A 20,613-nucleotide genomic window follows, 5' to 3' on the forward strand; every position below is an offset into this window, starting at 1 on the left:
ACGAGGCTTTTAAATGATGTCTTCACTCATCAACACTAGACTCATGTTTTACACATTAAATATGCTGACAGAACGATCATAAAGGATCAGTCTTTGTACAGTTAGAGAACCTCTAAATGAATTGATGCCAATGTAACAGTCCTGCTCCAAACAACACTGAGCAGACCAGAAGAAAACAATGTTGTGAAAGAGTGTGAACACCCTTTCCGGGAAGTCGACTATAAATGTCTGTCTTACAGTTGTCTCTGCACATTACACCAGAATAAGAGAAAGCATTTAACAAGAAAAATACAAAATACAGACTTTGCCTTTAAGGTAAGAGCATTTATGGCCTCATATAAAGTTTGAAAAATGTTTCATTTGAACAGAAAAATGTGCTTGAATTTGGAATATGTTCCTGAAAAATGCTTGATTTCTTTCTTTAGAAGGTAGTGATATAAAAGGCCAAAATAACATTTTGAAGTAAAAAAACAGTCCAGGTGTGTTTTGATGTTTGATGTTGTCCATGTGTATCGTGACTGCATCCGCTGTGCTGCGTCTTACTTTTATGTTGGGTTAAGGTAAGGGAAGGACATGTCTATCCAACCTGGTAAATGTCTCTGAATGTCCTGTTCCTCTCAACATGTCAAGTGGCTTTTTCAATAAGAAGAATTATAAAATATGGCTACAAAGATGATCAACCTAAATCTACAAGAATGTATGCAATAAAAAAAACATGATGTATGCTCTTTTCAGCCCTCATTAGCCATTCTAAAGATATCAACTGAGAGGAAGATTTTACTATAAGAAACTTGAACTTATTGATTATTAAAATACATTTTAGTTTTTAAAAACATAGTTGAATATGGCTCGTTGGACTGAGGATTAATTTGAATACATTGAAACAAGGATTACGTAAAGATTGCATTCAGTCTTGGATGTTATTACAACCATAGACCAGAAGAGATCGCTTGTTCTTCTCTGTAAACACTCGTTTATCATTTACCAGGTAAATTCAGATACATTTTACCTGAGGTAATCAGAAAGCCTGTGTGTGCTAATGTTCATGTACACATGGGATATCCAGGTGTTTGGTTTGCCTGGAGACAAATCTGTCATAAAAGATTTCAATTTGATTGACCATTGCACCACTGCTCAAAAAGTGAAGCACCGTGTGAGAGATACATACACCGTTACCACCAGAGCTGATCTCCTCACAGATCTAAAAGTCCAAAGCCCTGACAGTGTGAGAATCTACAAACGCATCTTTCACGTTTCACTCATATGAAAAATGTGAAAACGTTGATATAGAGGAAGAAACTGTAAAGAAATGCACGATTGATATAGATGGCCTGTCGGACTGTTGAAAAGTAGGAATCTTTCTCTGACACACGGTTCGGTCCATACATGTGTTGTGTTAATGCAATGAAATGTTATGTTCTTGTATCCAGTATTGTAACTGATGATAATGCTTGGATTTCAGCAATAATTCTGGGATTTTAACTAGAGCTGTCAAAGTGAACACGTTAACATATGTATTTCATTTTTCGAAATCACAATTAACGGTACACACAGAAGCACGTCAAATCTTAACCATCACAAAAATGCAGATTGAGACGTTTGCAAATACTTTTCACATGGAGTTCAAAGCGGCACTGACGCCCTGGTGTGAATCATGAGCTATAATGAAGTGGATAGCACAGTCTGCAGTCTGATTAATATTGTGAAGGATGAGAGTTTCAGGGATTTAATGTCCATTGCAATGAATATGCAACCCATGTGGAGTTTAGATCTTTCAATTAGACTTTTCTCCCACATGTTGGGGGGCAGGGGCCTCAAGTGGGAAAAAAGGGCACTTCTCATAATTATTTATTTATGTGATTAAGAAAAATGAACATGTTAAACACTGTTTGGAGCTTGGCAGTTTGTGAGCTGTTACTGTCATTTAAATATATGTATAATGTGAATGTTGCACTGTTACTTAGTTTGTGATTTAAGATGTCATTAACAAATATTTACCATAAAAAGTAAGGAATAAACTGTGAAACATTTAAAACCAGATGAAAAATATAGGGACACTAGATTCATTCTCCAATATTGTCATGAATGACTTATTTTATATATGTATTTTGAACAGGTTAAGTCATCATGACTACTGTAAAGACCTTCATCATGACCCTTTACCTCATTCTGTACAGTAGTTTCTGCACAGCTGAAATTACCACTGCTCAAATCGATCAAGTGGAAACAGGCATATCTCTTTCTAAAGAGTTTCTCAAAGGTTTGGATGATGTGGCTAAGTTGGTTTCAGAATCACAGAAGGTGACAGATACAATCCAAAAAGTCTTCAAAGTGTTTGATATTCTTGGAAAAGTTGCGGCAAGTTTTGGATTTATTGGGGCATTAATTAGCTTCATTTTTGCATTCATTCCACAACTGGACCCAATGGAGGAATTCTTAAAGGAACAATTTGCTGAGGTCAACCGGAAACTCGACTCTATCTCAATTCAAATTTCCGCCCTGAAAACACATATAGATTGGACAGACTATGCAAGCAGTTATGGTAAAGACGAGAATGTGATCAAGAATTCCTGGGTCAAGCTGAGAGAATTCATAGACCAAACTTCTGCTGCCAGCACACAGGAGCAGAAGAGCAGGCTGGCTGAGAGGTTCACCACTTTCTATGAAAACACTGGCACGGAGAACAGCGTTGCTAATTTATACAGATACCTCACTGAGAACAATCCTGTCAGCCTTAATAAGAATCTTCTGAAACTCGTCATTGCGAAATCAAATGGTGATTTTAATACCCTGGTGCAATACTCCACCTACTTCACCGGTCTGATGGTGTCAGGACTGAAGTTAAATGTGTTTTACTACATACTGAAAGGCTATGATGCTGAAGAAAAGACAAAAGAAGCTGTCACTCAACTGTCTGACACTTTATCAGCCATTAAGTTTGCCTTTATTGAGTGTGCTGATGACTTTGAGATATGGGCTGAAAACGATGCAAAGACAATCAGCACTAAAGGATTCTCAGATACAAAAAGGCTAGCTTCAGATATTAAGGCACATTTGGAGCACAAGTTTCATTGGTACAAATGGATGGTGATTGTTCACTCAAAAGAGGCTCAAAATGAGTTTACTTTTGGACAGTCAATTAGCATTGATGCCCCCCAGAATACAGTAGTTCACTTAATTCATCAAGAAAAGGGGACTACTGCTGATCAGAAAGTTAAAGACAATGTTAAGTCCAGTATGCATAAGGCACTATTAGAACTAAACATTTACCAAAAGTGTCACACAGTGAAAGAAGAGTTGCTCCATATGTTTGGTGCCAAAGTAATTAGCCACATTCAGTTTCTTCATGCTGTTACAAAACCATCAGATTATGCACAGACAGATGTGTCAGACGTTGAGCTGGACTGTCAATTATATTACCATTTTAAAAGCATCAGGAACTTTAATGTCTTCCTCAAGAGTAAGAACATTGTGGAAAATCCTCCCTGCTCAAAAGTGAACTGTAATCATGGAGAATGTAAACCCATCAAGGACACCACACAAGGATTCTGCAAGTGCCATAAGATGTTCCATGGTCCAGCCTGTGAGGAGAGCATACAAAATATGATTGATTATGCCACTATTGAAGGCCAAATCAACCACATGATCTATAAACCAGTCCCTGATCTGACTGCAATTTATTTTAGTGTCAAGGAGTTGAAGGAATTTACAAAAGAAATAATAGAGTCTGTGCGACATGATATCCATTGGACGCAAATCTTTGTGAAATACAGCAAAGTGGTTGAGAAGTTTCGCTATATCAATATGCTTCATACTTTACTTGAAAACAGCACTATAACCCAACAAAACTACATTTCTGAAGTTGGAGCTCAGTTCACAGGGGGTGACACATTTAATTTCTTTCTAACAAGCTATAACCACATGATGATGGGCACTGGATTTGGAGATAAACATAACATTCTGGATGTTTTTCGCAAATCACTGGTCCAGGACTCACAAACCCAGCCCGGTGAGCCAGTACAGTGCACAGAAGGCTATAGAGACCAGATTGATTATTTTGTACGCTACATGTTCACCCTTGAAAAAGAAGCTGTTTTGGCATGGTTGAAATATTTACTGATCTATGAGAAATCAAAGGACATTGATTTAGTGGAGAACTTCTTTAGGCACGTTGTTTCAAATCAGTGGAGACTCTTCAACAAAAATGGATGTGGTGATCTAAAAGCTGTGGAGCTTCAGAACATCCACTGCGAGAAACCATATCAGAGCACACACCAGCAGCAGGTGAATCTGAAGTGTCGTGGAGACTATAAGCCTTTCCCAGAGACTGTGCTGTGCTCCAGTGGGCAGTGGACTGCTCTTCCAGTGTGCTACGCTGAGAAGGTAAAGGGTCGAGTTCAGTGCAGCTCTGAAAATGGATCCACCATCTGCAATGCCCCCTGCCCATCTGGCTGGACCTCTTAACCTATGCCCTCCAACTACAGGTGCTCAAAGTCACCCTGTCCATCCTTCACTCCAAAGCAGTGTGACAAGTGCACAGACAGCAGCGTCTGTAAGGACGAGGAGGTCTGCACCTCTGGCACATGCCGTGACGCGTGCCTGGTTTCACCCTGTGGAGTGAATGCCAAATGCTCCTCCACCAATCACGGGAGGAGCTGTTCCTGTGTAAGCCCGTGGAAAGGAGATGCATACCAAGGCTGCAGGAGCCAGGATCTCCAGTGGATTCAGACCAGTGATGTGCCCTCCAGTATGTACAGATACTCACATTTGATTATGCAGATTCTTAATTTAAACAAGTCAATGTCTACAAATGCATGTACAGTATCATGATCTGTTATATCTTTGACATCTTTATATCCTTTACTAATTGGCAACGTCACAGGCCAGTCATTTTATTACCATTAAATGACCAAGTACATTACTGTGCAAAGATTTTAGGCACTTGTCTTAAAAAATAATGGCATAAATAAAAAAAATTATGTATCCAGGAATTCCACTTTTCACAACTACATTAGTTATATTGCTACCACGAATGTTTGTTCATCAGATTACAGTCATATAATGGTCACATTATATGGCTAGCTGGGCTAAGCTTTTTTTCTTATGATGCCATTTTGACCAAGTCAATATAAATGGAGTCACGATGGAAAAGACTGATAAGCACAGAAAATTGCAAGGGCAATTCATTTAGATCAATATTAATTGTGCATGTTATCTTAATGCCCATTTACACTCTCTGTTTACTGTTATGACCAAAGCATTGTATCTTCAGGCTAGAAAAAAATCTACTTTCAAATCATTGGGCTTTTTTAACACATAAATGCTTGTGGTTTACAGATGCTGTTCGTTCTATAACCCAGCTCACTGTGTGCAAAGCCATTGGACCGGATGGCGGATGGCAGAGTGGATTTGTAAACAATAAACACTGCAAGTATGAGTATGACTGGAAAGAGTATCAGCACAATAGCTATGAGGTAAACAAACAATGGTTTGAAATGTATTTGTGATGTAGGAAGTTTTCAATAAGTGCTTTAAAAAAACAATAAAATAACCTTTAAATAAATTCTGAACTGTGCAAATGAGCTAAAATAGGTGTATAGTAGTCTGTCTTATTGGATCTTGTAAAAACTCTTGTTGCAGAATTTTTACTAGTTGTAGTTTATCTATTCAAGGGGTCTCTCATCATTTACTCACCCTCTTGGTATCCCAGTTATGTTACTTTCTTTCTTCTACAGAACACAAACGAAGAATATCTCAGCTCTGTAGGTCCTCAAGTGAATGGGTTCCAAAAAGTTTGACATTCCAAAATCCACATAAACTAAAAATAAAAGTAATCCATATGCGGCAGGGCGGAGGGCGGGGCATATACATTTACATTTATTCATTTGGCAGATGCTTTTATCTAAAGCGACTTACAAAAGAGGAAAACATAAGCAAATCATCTTAAGGAGACAGTGGTACGAAAAGTGCCATACTACAAAGTTTCACTATCATCAGAATAGTATTTAAAACAGATTTAAGTGCAACAAGAATTGTAAATTATTATTTTTTTTTTTTTTGTGACTGTTTAAGTGCTCTTGGAAAAGATGTGTTTTTAGCCGTTTTTTGAAGCGAGTGAGTCAGCTTCACGGATTGAGTTGGGAAGGTCATTCCACCAACGTGGTATGATGAAACTGATAGTCCGGGAAAGTGTTTTGGTGCCTCTTTGTTTTGGTACAACAAGGCGACGTTCCTTAGCCGACCGCAGGCTTCTGGTGGGAACGTAGCTCTGCATACATTTTTTTAGGTATGCTGGAGCAGACCCAGTGACTGTTTTGTATGCCAGCATCAGAGCCTTGAATTTAGTACGTACATGAACTGGCAGCCAGTGGAGAGAGACAAAGAGTGGTGTAACGTGCTCTCTTTGTTTCATTAAAGACCAGACGTGCTGCTGCATTCTGGATAATTTGCAGAGGTCTAATTGCACATGAAGGGAGTTCTGCAATGAGAGCGTTACAGTAGCCCAGTCTAGAGATGATAAGTGACTGAACAAGCAGTTGTGTGGCATGTTCAGAGAGGAAAGGTCTATGAAATCTACATGATCTTGCAGTCTTTAAGATGTGGTCTGTGAAATTTAGCTCGTCATCAATGGTTAACCCTAGATTTCTGACCGTTTTGGAAGGCGACACTGTAGTTGGACCCAGCTGCACAGTGATGTTGTGTTCGATAGCAGGGTTGGCTGGAAAGACAAGGAGTTCGATCTTGGCTGGGTTGAGTTGCAGGTGGTGTTCCTTCATCCAGGCTGAGATGTCTGCCAGACAGGCAGCGATTTGAGTGGTCACTGTGGTGTCGTTGGGCTAGAAAGACAAGTAGAGTCTTTCTAGTCTTTCTAGTGGTACGAGAAACCATGTGAATGGATGATGGGTCCTAATGACGTTGTGTATATGGAGAATAGAATTGGCCCAAGCACTGATCCCTGAGGTACCCCAGTAAGTAACTTATGTGGCTTAAATACCTCCCATCTCCAGGCTACCTCGAAGGACCTATCTGAGAGATAGGAGTTGAACCAGCCAAGCACAGTTCCTGTGATGCCCAGAGTAGAGAGGGTGGAGAGAAGGATCTGATGGTTGACTGTGTCAAAGGCTGCAGAATGGTCCAGCAGAATCAGAACGGATGATCTGGATTCAGCTTTCACCTGTCTCAGCGACTCCACTGTTTGAAGCCTGACTGATTGTCATCCAGCAGCTTGTTCTGTGAGAGATAGGCAGAGATCTGATTGAAAACTGCCCTTTCAAGTGTTTTTGCCATGAATGGGATGAGACTGGCCTGTAGTCTTCTATCTGTGTGGGGTTAAGTGCAGGTTTATTTAGCAGTGGGGTTACTCGAGCAGTCGGTGATGTGTCAGGTGCTGGAGGGGGAGGGCAGAGAAGTGTGTTGAATGTTCTAAACAAGCTACGAGTGTCTGTGGTGCTGTTGGGGCAGGGTCGTGATTCCACACACCCGGCCCCTAATCATAGATTCTCCTCCCTTCAATATGCATAAAGAATGTGAATCGCTAAAAACAGAAGGACAATGTGAAAGTGGAGATTGACGGAGCAGGGAGGAGGATTTATAGTAAAAAAGGAGTCGTCTGGAGTACTTTTATGTTTCCTTTTTGTGGATTTTTTGAGCTTTGAAATTTTGGCACCCATTCACTTGCATTGTTTGGACCAACAGAGCTGAGATATTCTTCTATAAATCTTAATGCAGTTCAATCTTCATTCAAGAATAATTTCCCTTCCCACATCCTACACAGTTTTAGCAATACATTCATTTCATTTTCATTTTCATTATTCATTTAAAAAAAATGATATCCTTTCATAAATGCTAAAATGAGAACATTCCTGACCCATGACTTATACATTTTTTTAGAGCCATCAGAAGTAAACGCATGTGATTAATTAAAAAAGTTGAACTTGTTAATTTTTCTTTATTTTTTCTCTCCCCCCCTCCTTTCCATGACCCACACTTCTCCCCTTCAGCTCAGAATGACTACAGACATACTTAAGATCTGTATGTACAAAAATACCTTATTCCATTAAAACAAGCCGATCAACTATTTAGCCCTTTGCAACTTTATTTCCAGGTTTACTTTATGTTTTGAATATACTCAGATTTTTTAACCCTACAATGGGCATCTGTTTTCTCTTAAACGTTTAAAGTAATTTTGAGTGTGACCATGGTTTAAGGAGGGTGTACCTGTATGCTGGGTTGGAAATCTAAATATAATTAATGAATACATTAAAATATTAATTTAAAGTGGAATTTTCCTTATAACATCATGTGTTGCTCTGAAAGCAAAATTAAACAAATGAAACACGGAATGCAGGCATCGGCACAATTGGACCGAAGCAAAGCAGGCACGTTTACTTGCACGATTAACCACTTGACCACTCTGTAATGTGTTGTACTTCTCAAGTCTCTCAAACTCTGTATTTTCCTCTTATAGGAGTTAGATTTGTCAGGCAGTGTGCAGAAATCTTTTTCTTCTTTCTTCTATCACTTAAGTGTGAAAGACAAAGAGAAAATGAGCGATAAACAAAGAAAATGGTGTGTGTTTCCCTGTTTACACCATATGACTGAATCGGACACACACCGGTTTTGATTTGTTTGTTTGGGGGAAGAGCACCCAAACAACTGGGGTACCTCAGGGACCGGGTATTTCTGCTCTTGCATTGGAGCGAGGTGGGTGTGAGCATTGTGAGCTGCTCACAGTGAAGATGCTGCGCACTTGTCTCGCTTATTTCCAAAAGCCAGCCCCCACCATTTCATCTTGGGTCTCACGTATGGATCTGGCTGAGCAGCGAGAGACAGGTTCGCCCCTATCACTCGCTCTCTCTCCAGATCCAACCGGTCCCTCGCATGATCTTGAAGCTCGCCTCAGCGCCTCTTCAGTTCATGAGAGGGACGATGAATCTCTTGGGACAGTGGAATCTGAGTTGCCTACCTCTGAGCATTCCTCTCGTGATGACAAAACGGAGGAATTGCTCGAGGTGGTGACTCATGCGATGGCCAGATTACAATTAGACTGACTGCATGAACAAGAGACCCCCAAACGTTAAAAATTAGAAGACAGATTTCTGTCTGGTGGCCGGGGAAAGGGAACTCAAAATCAGTCTCTCCCATTCTTTGATGACTTCCATGATGAGTTGACTTGTTCATGGGGGAAACCTTATACTTCCCCTATCGTTGTGCTCTTGATGTCGACATATTCGACTATCGTGGGTGCTAAGGCTCAGGGGTATACGGTGATGCCACGGGTAGAAGAGACGCTCGTGGGCTCTCTCTCGCCTGGTTCGGCATCATCATTAAAAGGACCAACTCTCCCCACAAAGCCATGTAGGACTACCTTAATGCCTGTGGGGAAGGCTTATCAGGCAGCAGGTCAGGCTGGTGCCGCCCTACACACCATGGCGGTATTACAGGCATACCAGGCTGATTTATTAAAGGACCTGAGTGTGGGGAGTACTATCGACGAGGAAGCATTCTCAGAGCTTCTGCGAGCAACAGATTTATCTCTCCGTGCGACTAAGCAGACAGCTCACACTACTGGGCTAAACCTGTGGCTAAACCTTTCTTGATGCCCCGATTTCACCTTCTGGCCTATTCGGTGACTCGATGAATACGGTCAATACCAGGTTTCGGGAGGTAAAACAAAATGAGGAAGCCTTTGTACAATCCCTTCCTCGCCGCACTCAGAGGGAGGGGCTGCCGGCCACCCAGCCTCCCCCCTGTCCTTCTAGAAGGGAGGTCCAAAAACAGAGTGTGACGAGTCATGCTCCCCTCGCAAAGAGTGGGGATCGGCTTGTTGCCCTCAGCAACCTCCAAAGCAAGACCTTAGGACCATTATTTCTAGAAAGAGAAAGTCCTGACGGTCTTGCGCCAAGCCTTGTGGGGGTAGCCCCTCTTGGGACGGGGCGCAAAAAATATTTGCTGGCACCTTCCCGACGCCCCCACAGAACCTGTCTATTCCTGCTGCCTCTGGTGTTTCAGGAGCTTGCGGTTTCCAGCTAAATGTTGGGTGTTTTCCGTTGCTTCCTGTTGTCGCCCAGGACACGGAACATCCGACATTCCCTAAACGGGAATTGGTACCCCTTTCAGAGAACCTTGCAGCATGGAAACTACTACCGGGTATTTCTATGTGGGTCCTAAGGACAGTAGAGTAAGGCTACAGAATTCAATTTGTTCGCCATCCTCTGCATTTCAGTGTGGTTCCCACTACTGTGAAACCGGAACAAGCACATTTACTGTCACAAGAACTGCAAAATCTCCTAGTCATAGGGGCCACAGAACATGTTCCCCTTCTAGGGAGAGAGTCAGGTTACTACAGCAGATAGTTCCTGGTTCCAAGAGGGATGGGGAATTGCGTCCGATCTTAGATCTTCGAGGCTTGAACCGCTCGGTCAAGGCGCACATATTCAAGATGTTAACTGTCAGTACGGTCGTGTCATAAATCCAACATCACGATTGGTTAGTCACGATCGATCTCACGGATGCATATTTTCATATAGAAATTCTGCCACAACAAGTTCCTGAGGTTCGCTTTCAGGGCAAAGCTTTCCAATATCGGGTTCTTCCATTCGGCCTAGCCTTATCACCTTGCACATTCACAAAGTACATGGATGCAATACATGGATACGGGGCATCTGCATTTTTTATTATATAGACGACTGGCTGATACTAGCACAGTCACAAGAACTGGCTAAACAGCACAGGAATATTGTCTTAGCTCAACTGATTTCGTTGGGGTTTAGAGTCAATGCCAAGAAAAGCATTCTCTCTCCTACACAGAGAACGACGTATTTAGGGATCATATGGAATTCGATTAACAGACCACCTGGTCAAGGAGATGACTGTTCTTCAGAAACTATTGTATATATGTACCTGCAGGTTCTGGTTGATCCCTGTCAAGGACGTGGCTGGAAATGGATGGCGGGGGCACAGTCGAACATGGTTGGGTACGATAAATCAAAGAGGTTTACGGGAGTCCATTACTATGTATGCAGGTTAGTGTCAATAAAGCATGCCATTATAACACTCGTGTCTTCAAGTATGATGTTTTATGTATAATTTTGCAGGTTTTATGCAATTCAGTTTTTTATGCATTGGTTTATATTCAACATCATCAACATCATTACATTTTGCAAAAAATCTTAAAAGTTGAGTTTGTTGTCTCTAACTAAAGATTCATTTAATCTCAGAAATTATACAATTAAAAAATCTTCTCACTTTGTGATAATATTCTAATGTGTTCTTTGACACCTGCTAGTGGGATGAGTAGCGGCCTTGTGGGGAAGCTTTTCAACACGCGTCACGGGTTTCTGTGCCATGTGGCTTGGTATGGCAAATCGAGGGATGAAAATTTTTACGCTTTAGTTCAACAACCATGCATCTGAAGTCACTTCTCCATTGAATCATTGTAAAATCTGAGTGCTTAAATATGTCATGTTCATAATTCCTTTTTATTTGTTTGAATTAATAAAGGATTTACTAATCTTTCAGTATACTTTTAGCTAATTGTTCAGATAAAAAAAATTTTGTAGACAGCTGCCACAACAAATCTACACAAAAGGCATTTGGTTGTTTTTCATATATATTTTTCGTTGCTTTGCATTGTGAGAGGATACAATAATTTCTAAAGAATATTTGACTGAAAAAAATGTGATTAGCTTGAACAAGTGGAATGCAATTCCACCTTCAGAATATGTTGTACATTAGCAGTAAAATCATGTGTACTCAGTGCATTCAAAACTATTACTGTAACTCAGTGCTTTAATGTCTTTTGCTGCCATGATGGTGTATAATTTGACAGTATTAACTTTCCAAACATGAATAAATGCTTCAATGAATGTTACAAGACTACTATATTGAATCATTTCATAAACACATGGATTTGTTTTTCCTGTTTGAGCAAAAATTCATTATGGTTTAAATATAAAAAAAATATATTACATATTAACTATACATTTACGTAGACATTTTTACTGTAGAAATGGCAATAAACACTGTAGTCCTAATAAATCAACACAATTGTACAGAGTGGTTAACTGAGTTACCGTAGACTTAGTCAGTTCAAACCAGCTGGCCATTCTCTGTTGACCGCTCTCATCAACAAGATATTTCCATCCACAAAACTCCCACTCACTGGATGTTTTTTGTTTTGGCACCATTCTGAGTAAATTCTAGAGACTGTTGTGTGTGAAAATCCCAGGAGATCAGCAGTTACAGAAATACTCAAACCAGCCCATCTGGCACCAACAATCATGCCACGGTCCAAATTATTGAGATCACATTTGTTCCCCATTCTGAAGGTTGATGTGAACATTAACTAAAGCAAATAAAGTTAAAGCAAAAAGCTCAGTGTTGGTGCTCAACCAAAGGTAAAATAGTATGAAAAAGGAAAAAAGTCAACTCACCACAGATCCAAAAATAGACAATTTAATGGGTAGTTCACACCATAGGTGATGTTTTGAGCCGACGGCTCTTCATCAGACAATAAATAAACAAACATGCACAACAGCCCTTAAACACCCCGGAAAAATACTAAATCACTAGCCAAGTGTTGACCTCATATCTTAAAAATTGACAATATACCAACATAAAAAGTAAAAAAAAAAAATTACAAAAAATACGAATCTATGAATATATATATATATGTCATATTGTGCTCACAAGAGCGCGAGAGGTCTCAGACATGAGCTTGTGATGTAGACTCAAGGACATAAGAGCCCAGAGCGGTATGAACATCCAAACTATAGAATCTTATGAATGTATGCAGAGAGGACCAGCTCGCCGCATTACAAACATGTTGCAGAGGGACACCTCTAGCCAAAGCTTTAGAGGAGGTGACCCCTCTGGTAGAGTGAGCCCCGATCCCTACTAGCGAAGCTTGACCCCGCACCTCATAGGCCAGGGCAATAACATCCCTCACCCAATGCGACATTATCTGCTTGGTGGTGGTCGCCTGTTGTTGTCAGAAGTTTCTCAGATGCTCACTATAGAGGTTCAAACCCCCTCTCAACCAGACCCTCAAGGACTATTGCTAAGTCCCATGAAGGGATCCTGGTCCTAGCAGGAGGTCTCAATTGCATGGCTCCATGGCCGAAGCGAGCGAGCAGAAGATGTCTCCCCAACGGCATCCCATCAGTCAAGGCGTGGCAAGCCGATAGAGCGGCCACGTAAACTCTGAGAGTGGTGGGGCATGTGCCTGCTGATAATTTTTCTGCAGAATGTCAGAACTGAAGCAATCTGGCAGTTAACTGGATCTGCATTATGTGCACTGCACCAGCCTTCATTTATTGGCATAACTTCTAGTAGAGGGAGCCTTAGCGCTCACAATGGTCTCGATGACTTCAGGTGAAAGCCCAGTGTCCCTCAGTTGGAACCCTTCAAGGGCCAAACATGAAGGTTCCACAGTTTGGGCCGGGGATGAGGTAGCATCCGGAAGAGCTCAAGGCGAGCTGTCGAGGAGAGACATTATCTCTGAGAACCATACCCTGTTCGGCCAATGCAGCACCATCAGTAAGAGGCAGGACTCTTGCTAGCGAACTCTGGCCAGGACTCCCGGGAGCAGAGAAACTGGAGGAAACTCATACAGGCGCATTCTGGGCCATGTATATGCCATCGCATCCAGACCAGGGGGGCTGGGTGACTGAGAGAGAAGTAGAGGGGACATTGCACTGTCTGTTGGGAGGCGAAGAAATCTCAACCGGATTTGTTCCACTACCTCGGGGTGGAGTTTCCACTCCCCCATCGGTATTTTCTGTCTGGACAGTAACTCTGCTCCCATTCAGGCATCCAGGGATATAAGCTGCTCTGATTAACAGGAGCTTGCCCTGGGTCCAAAGGAGAATCTGCAGTGCCAGTCTGTTCAGCTGGCGTGAACGTAGACCTCCTTGATGGTGTTTGTAAGAGACTACGGCTGTGTTGTCCACCCGCACCAAGCCATGGCAGCCTCTGGAGGAAGTATTTCAGGGCCAGAAATACAGCCATCAACTCGAGACAGTTAATGTGACAATCGAGCTGATGACCCTCCCATTTCCCTTGAGCTGGGCGACCACTAAAGACCGCTACCCAGCCCGTAAGGGAGGTGTCTGTCGTTAGCAACCTGCTATGGCAAGACGCACCTAGTGTGGAACCCAAAGTGAGGAACTGGGGTCTGAACCATATAGAAAGGGTACGTAGCACGTGACCCTAATCAGCCTAGGGGATTGGCCCTTGGATGAAATCCCCTGGCTTTGAGCCACAACTGAAATGGTCTCATGTGCAGAAGGCCCAAAGGGATCACCGAGGACGCAGATGCCATGAGACCTAGTATTCTTTGATACTGTCGAACAGTGCAACCTTGGCCTAGCCTGACTTTGCTCAGGGTGTTCTGAATGGACACGATTCGAGCGGGAGTCAATTGTGCCCGCATCGTGATCGAATTCTATACAACGCCCAGATAGGTAATTCCCTGAGTGGGAGAGAGAACGCTCTTTTTGACGCTGAGTCTCAGACCTAGAGAAACCAGTAGAGCTAAGACGATATCCCTGTGCTGAACTGCCAGTTCTTGTGACTGTGCTATTATCAGCCAGTCATCTATTTAATTCAGAATGCGGATGCCCGCAAAGGAGCCAGTGCTGCATCCATGCATTTCGTGAATGTGTGGGGTGATAGGGCTAGGCCGAATGGAAGAACCCGATATTGGAAGGCTTTGCCCCCAAAAGCGAACCTCAGGAACTTCCTGTGTTGTAGCAAAAATTTCTATATGAATGTATGCGTCCATGAGATCGATCGTGACCAACCAATCGTGATGTTGGATTTGGGACAAGACCGTCTTGATAGTTAGCATCTTAAAAGCCTTGACTGAGCGATTCAAGCCTCGAAGATCTAAGATCGGACGCAAACCCCCACCCTTCTTGGGAACCAGGAAGTATCTGCTGTAATAACTTGACTCTTTCTCTGGAAGGGGAACATGTTAAAAAGCCCCTTTGTCCAAAAGATTTTGCATTTCTTTTCACAGTAGACATGCTTGCTCCGGTTTCACAGTAGTGGGAACCACGCGCCCCATCCCGAGGGGGGCTACCCCCACAAGACTGGGCGCAAGACCGTCATGGTTCTTTCCTCTTAGAAATGACTGCCCTGAGATCTTGCTTTGGGGGCTGCTGAGGGCGACGAGCCGGTCCCCAGTCTCATGCTCACCATGAGCCTCCCTTCTATAAGGACCGGGGTGGGGCTGGGTGGCCAACGGCCCCTCCCCCTGCAACACATTCTCACACCCCAACTCGTCACATACGGACGCTAGGGCAGGACCCCTTGGCGTCACTTGTTGACGCGCCGGGTGTACCTTTGGCGTCATTTTACGATGCGTCCGGTTTTGAAACATCAAAAACCCAGCTGGAGGGCCATTGCAGCCTATTCCTTTTTATTTTTATTTATTGCGGTGTCGACTCTCGACCCATTCGCGGCGTGAGCTCACCCAAGACGTGAAATTTCAACGCCGCACGCTCCGGTTCTCAGAGACACATAGAAGTCTATCGGACTACCCTGCGCGTTGAAAAATGATGCCAAAGGTATACCTGGCGCATCAATAAGCGACGAAACTGCCCAAAGCGTCCGTGTGTGACGAGTTGGATGTGAGAATGTGTTGCCCCCTGAGTGCGGCGAGGAAGGAATTGCCCGAAGGCTTCCTCGTGACACTTTGCCTCCTGGAACCTGGTGATAATTACATTCATACGTCACCAAATAAGCCAGAAGGTGAAACCGGGGCATCGAGAAGGAAAATGTTGTCCTTGTCTTTGACGCCTGACAGGTTGAGCCATAAGTGTCTCTCTGTACTGACCAAAGCAGACATAGATCAGCCAATGGTGTGAGCCGTCTATTTGGTCACGTGGAGAGACAGATCATGGCTTGACATAGCTTGGAGAAAGCCTCTTCATCAACCGTGAAGCCCGCACTCAGGTCCTTCAACAGATCAGCCTGGTAGGCCTGTAACACTGCCATAGTGTGCAGGGCAGCACCAGCCTGACCTGCTGCCTGATAAGCCTTCTCCATAAGTGTGGAGGTGGTCCTGCACGGCTTTGTGGGGAGAGTGGGTCCCTTTAGCGATTTACCGAATACACACGTGTCTCAGCACCCACGATAGTTGAATATGTTGACGTCGAGGGCACGGGAAGTATAAGGATTCCTCCATGAATGAGAAAGCTCATCATGGAGGTCATCAAAGAAAGTAAGGGACTGATATAGCATTCCCTTTTTTTTGCCACCAAATCTGTCTTCTAGTTTGGAGCGTTTGGGGGTCTCTTGTTCGCGTGGCCAGTCTAACTGTAGCCTGGCCACAGCCTGAGTAACCACTTTGAGTAATTCCTCAGCCACTTTGTTATTGTGCGTGGAATGTTCAGAGGTGGGTAGCTCAAAGTCCGCAGACTCAAGAGATTAAGCATCCCCCTCGTGAACCGAAGAGGCACCGAAGCATGCTTCAGGCTCACAAGAAGGACCAGCTAGATCTGGGGAGAGAGCGAGCAATAGGGACGGACCTGTCTCTCGCTCCTCAGCCAGATCCATGCGAGAGACCCAATATGAAAAAGTGGCGCTGGCTCTTGGAAGTAAGCGAGATGAGTGCGAAGCATTTTGACTGTAAATAGATTGCAGTGCTCGTACCCGCTCTGCCACAACGCAAGAGAAAACACACAAAACAAAACTGGTGTGTGTCCGTTTCAGCCATAGAGTGTAAACACAGGAACAAACACCGCTTGCTTTGTTTCACACTCATTCGAAAAGCTTTTCAACGCACTGCCTAACAAATTCTAACTCCTAACAGAGGAAAGAAAGTTCTGACAGCTTGAGAAGCACAACACACACAGAGTGATCTGAAGACAAAAGATCTGACGATGCACCTGTGATGCATCTATTTATAGCCCTGCTACAGGTGCATCCAATGATGGCAGAGGCTATAAATTCTAGTCAATTTCATTGACGTGTTGCACACATATTCACAGCTGGTCACACCTAAAGTTGTTCCCAACATGCTAAATCAGCGCAGCATCAAAGTGTAGCTTTTTGATAGGGAACAGGATGTTCAACACACATATAGTCAAAATCAGCTTTGGTTATTTGGCATATCTCCAGAAAGTCTGTCAATGTGTTATGAACTGGTCTTTTAAATCACTGCACAGGATTACTGTTACCCACTGCTCAGCCTCTTTTCTTTCATAGTCTTTCATCAAAATACAAGAGATGTCATCTTCAAAAAATTCTAAAGAAGTTTCCCTTTTATTCAAATTTTGTTGTGAGTGCATCACTCCGTTGGACTCTTAGCTGATTAATTTGATTTTTCACAGAACTAGTTAATGATGGCAGAGTTCCACGCTGATTAATCCAAGACTTTAGAATTTTCTGAAGAGGACATTTGTTGTATTCTGATGAAAGTCTCTTAAAAAAAGTTTGATGAGAACACTACCACGAGTAATATTGCAAGATCTTCTATGAGAAGATTAGAAAAAATATGAGAAAGACACCAGGGTGTTTTTACATGGGGTCACTCTTAGTGATTATCTGGGAGATTGTTTAAAAAGCACTCCTTTATGGACAGCAAGCTAAATTTGTTCACCCTTAACAATCTCTTTATCATTTCTACTTCAGGAGCTAGGTGGACATGCAAAGTGGTGAAATGAATATAGCCCTATAGACTCTCTGTGCCAGTACATTGATAAAATGAACAGTTGGAGGTGGCAAAACTTCCTTCAGTTAAACAATGTGTAACCCGCACACACAAACACAAGACGAGACAGTCACAATGTCGGAGGAAACTGCTTTATTCCAACAAAGCAGGCAACAGTACAAACAGGGCAAATCCAGTGAAGAGGCGTCAAAGGGGAGCGTGATGTTGGAGCCGGGGAATCAGAATAGAAAGAAGGGGCAAATCCGGGAGAGAGTGGTCAACGAGAGCGTAGGGGGTCAAAGCCGGGGTAATCAGAATAAGAATAACAAGACGGGACTAGTGGGGAGCAAAAGACAGGGGAGCAAGGGGAGCTGGCAAGCTAAGAGGAGGACAAGAGGAGTTCAAAACTAGACGAGACTAGCGGGGGGCAAAGACACGGGAAACCAAATACAATAACCAACAGGAGTGAGACGAATGTGCTGTGGTATTTATAGAGGCGAGTGCAGGTGTAAACAAGGATGTGGTGATTGAGACGAGTGCAGGTGAACTAATGTGGTGACTGAGAGCGGGTGAAACTAATACTGGTGATAGGAGAGCGGGCATGCGAGCCCGAGGAGGGAGACCTGCTAACGAGCATGAGAGCTCGTAGGAGCAAAACGAGCATGGAAGCTCGAGGGAGCAAAACGAGCATGCGAGCTCGAGGGAGCAAAACGAGCTTGCGAGCTCGAGGGGGCGGAACGAGCGTGGAAGCTCGAGGGGGCGGAGCGAGGGAGCGGGGTTCGTGACAGTACTCCCCCCTCTATAACGGACGGCTCCTGACGGCCGCGCTCGGTTGCGAGGAAGTGGTGCTGGACGATCCCAACAAACAAAAAACCCCTGAACAGACAACCCACAAAACACACAAACAAAATTGAGGGCAGTCCAAGGGGCACAGAGGGAAATGAGACAGTCCATGGGGTCATTGGGCAGTTTCAAGGCAAGGTCAGGGGAACATAGCGGACAGGCGGGTGGTCGGGAGATCTAGGGGGCATCCAAAGGGCAGAGACTGGGTCAGGGGGTCTGGAAGGCGACTGGAGGACAGGGACTGGGTCCGGGGGTCTGGAAGGTGACCACCGGACAGGAATAGGGTCCGGAGGCCAGGGAAGAGGCCACAGGACAGGGAGGGGGTCAGGAAGTCCGGGCTGAGCCGTGAAAGGCGGTGCCGTCAGAGGCGGCACTGTAGGCGGCTCTGGAGGTGGGGTTCTGGAAGGCTCTGGAGGTGGAGCCGAAGGAGGCTTTAGGGGCGAAGGCCTGAAAGGCTCAGGAGGTGGAGCCAATGACGGTGGCGCCGTGGGCGGCTCTAGAGGCGGAGGCCTGGAAGGCTCTGGAGGTGGAGCCGAAGGAGGCTTTAGGGGCGAAGGCCTGGAAGGCTCAGGAGGTGGAGCCAAGGGAGGTGGCGCCATGGGAGGTCCCCGAGGCGACGACCTGGCAGGCTCTGTAGTCTCGGGGGGTAGAGCCGTAGGAGGCCCGAGAGGCGGAGCCATAGAAAGCACTGGAGTCTTTGGGAGCAGAGCCGTGAGAGGCTCGGGAGGTGGAGCCGTGGGAGGCTCTGGAGGGGGAGCCGCAGGAGGCTCGGGAGGCGGAGCCGCAGGAGGCTCGAGAGGCGGAGCCCTAGGAAGCTCTGGAGTCTCTGGGAGTAGAGCCGTGGGAGGCTCGGGGAAAAAGGTCGTGGAAGACTCGAGAGGCTCTAGAGGTGGAGCCCTGGAAAGCTCGAGAGGCTCGGACGGGGAGCCATGAAAGACTCGAGGGACGGAGCCTTGAGAGGCTCGGGAGGAGGAGGAGCCCTGGAAGACTCGAGAGTCGAAGCCCCGAGAGGCCGGAGGTGAGGAGGAGCCCTGAGAGACTCGAGAGGGGGAGCCCTGAGAGGCTTGAGAGGGGGAGCCATGAAAGACTCGAGGGATGGAGCCTTGAGAGGCTCGAGGGGAGGAGGAGCCCTGAAAGACTCGAGAGGGGGAGCCCTGAGAGGCTTGAGAGGGGGAGGAGCCCTGAGAGACTCGAGAGGCGAAGCCGTGAGAGGCTTGAGGGGTGGAGCCATGAAAGACTCGAGGGACGGAGCCCTGAGAGGCTCGAGGGGAGGAGGAGCCCTGAAAGACTCGAGAGGGGAAGCCGTGAGAGGCTTGAGAGGTGGAGCCCTGAAAGACTCGAGAGGAGAAGCCCTGGGAGGCTTGAGAGGCGGAGCTCTGGGAGGCTCGAGGGGTAGAGCTCTGGGAGGCTCGAGAGACTTGAAAGGCAGAACCCTGGGGGGCTTGGGAGGAGGAGCCTTGGGAGGCTCGTGAGGTGGAGGCCGCGAGGTCTCTGAGGGGCGAGCAGAGGCTGGCAGAGCCGTGGAAGACTCTGAGGGCCGAGCAGAGGCTGGCAGAGTCGTGGAAGACTCTGAGGGTGGAGTAGAGCCCGGCAGAGCCGTGGAAGACTCTGAGGGCGGAGCAGAGCCCGGCAGAGCCATGGAAGACTCTGCGGCACTGTAGGCGGCTCTGGAGGTGGGGTTCTGGAAGGCTCTGGAGGTGGAGCCGAAGGAGGCTTTAGGGGCGAAGGCCTGAAAGGCTCAGGAGGTGGAGCCAATGACGGTGGCGCCGTGGGCGGCTCTAGAGGCGGAGGCCTGGAAGGCTCTGGAGGTGGAGCCGAAGGAGGCTTTAGGGGCGAAGGCCTGGAAGGCTCAGGAGGTGGAGCCAAGGGAGGTGGCGCCATGGGAGGTCCCCGAGGCGACGACCTGGCAGGCTCTGTAGTCTCGGGGGGTAGAGCCGTAGGAGGCCCGAGAGGCGGAGCCATAGAAAGCGCTGGAGTCTTTGGGAGCAGAGCCGTGAGAGGCTCGGGAGGTGGAGCCGTGGGAGGCTCTGGAGGGGGAGCCGCAGGAGGCTCGGGAGGCGGAGCCGCAGGAGGCTTGAGAGGCGGAGCCCTAGGAAGCTCTGGAGTCTCTG

At 45.4% G+C, this 20,613-nt stretch overlaps 1 protein-coding gene across 4 annotated transcripts in view; it reads left to right on the top strand.

Annotated features, from left to right (window-relative positions):
• The first annotated feature begins 265 nt into the window (after positions 1-265).
• LOC127640694 (SE-cephalotoxin-like) overlaps positions 266-20,613 on the top strand; it is a 74,726-nt gene continuing 54,378 nt past the window's right edge. For 3 of the 4 annotated variants that reach the window (XM_052123389.1, XM_052123390.1, XM_052123392.1), the window contains exons 1-3: positions 266-315; positions 2,117-4,747; positions 5,338-5,474. In XM_052123389.1, the coding sequence (XP_051979349.1) occupies positions 2,128-4,464 (2,337 nt within the window). In that variant the 5' untranslated portion in view covers positions 266-315; positions 2,117-2,127 and the 3' untranslated portion in view covers positions 4,465-4,747; positions 5,338-5,474. Of the gene's footprint in view, positions 316-2,116; positions 4,748-5,337; positions 5,475-10,908; positions 11,025-11,287; positions 11,852-20,613 lie in introns of those variants that run through there. The other variant, XM_052123391.1, reaches the window with a different exon arrangement.

Source organism: Xyrauchen texanus, chromosome 49 (genome assembly GCF_025860055.1).
Source record: "Xyrauchen texanus isolate HMW12.3.18 chromosome 49, RBS_HiC_50CHRs, whole genome shotgun sequence".
In the NCBI taxonomy this organism is placed as follows: domain Eukaryota; kingdom Metazoa; phylum Chordata; class Actinopteri; order Cypriniformes; family Catostomidae; genus Xyrauchen; species Xyrauchen texanus.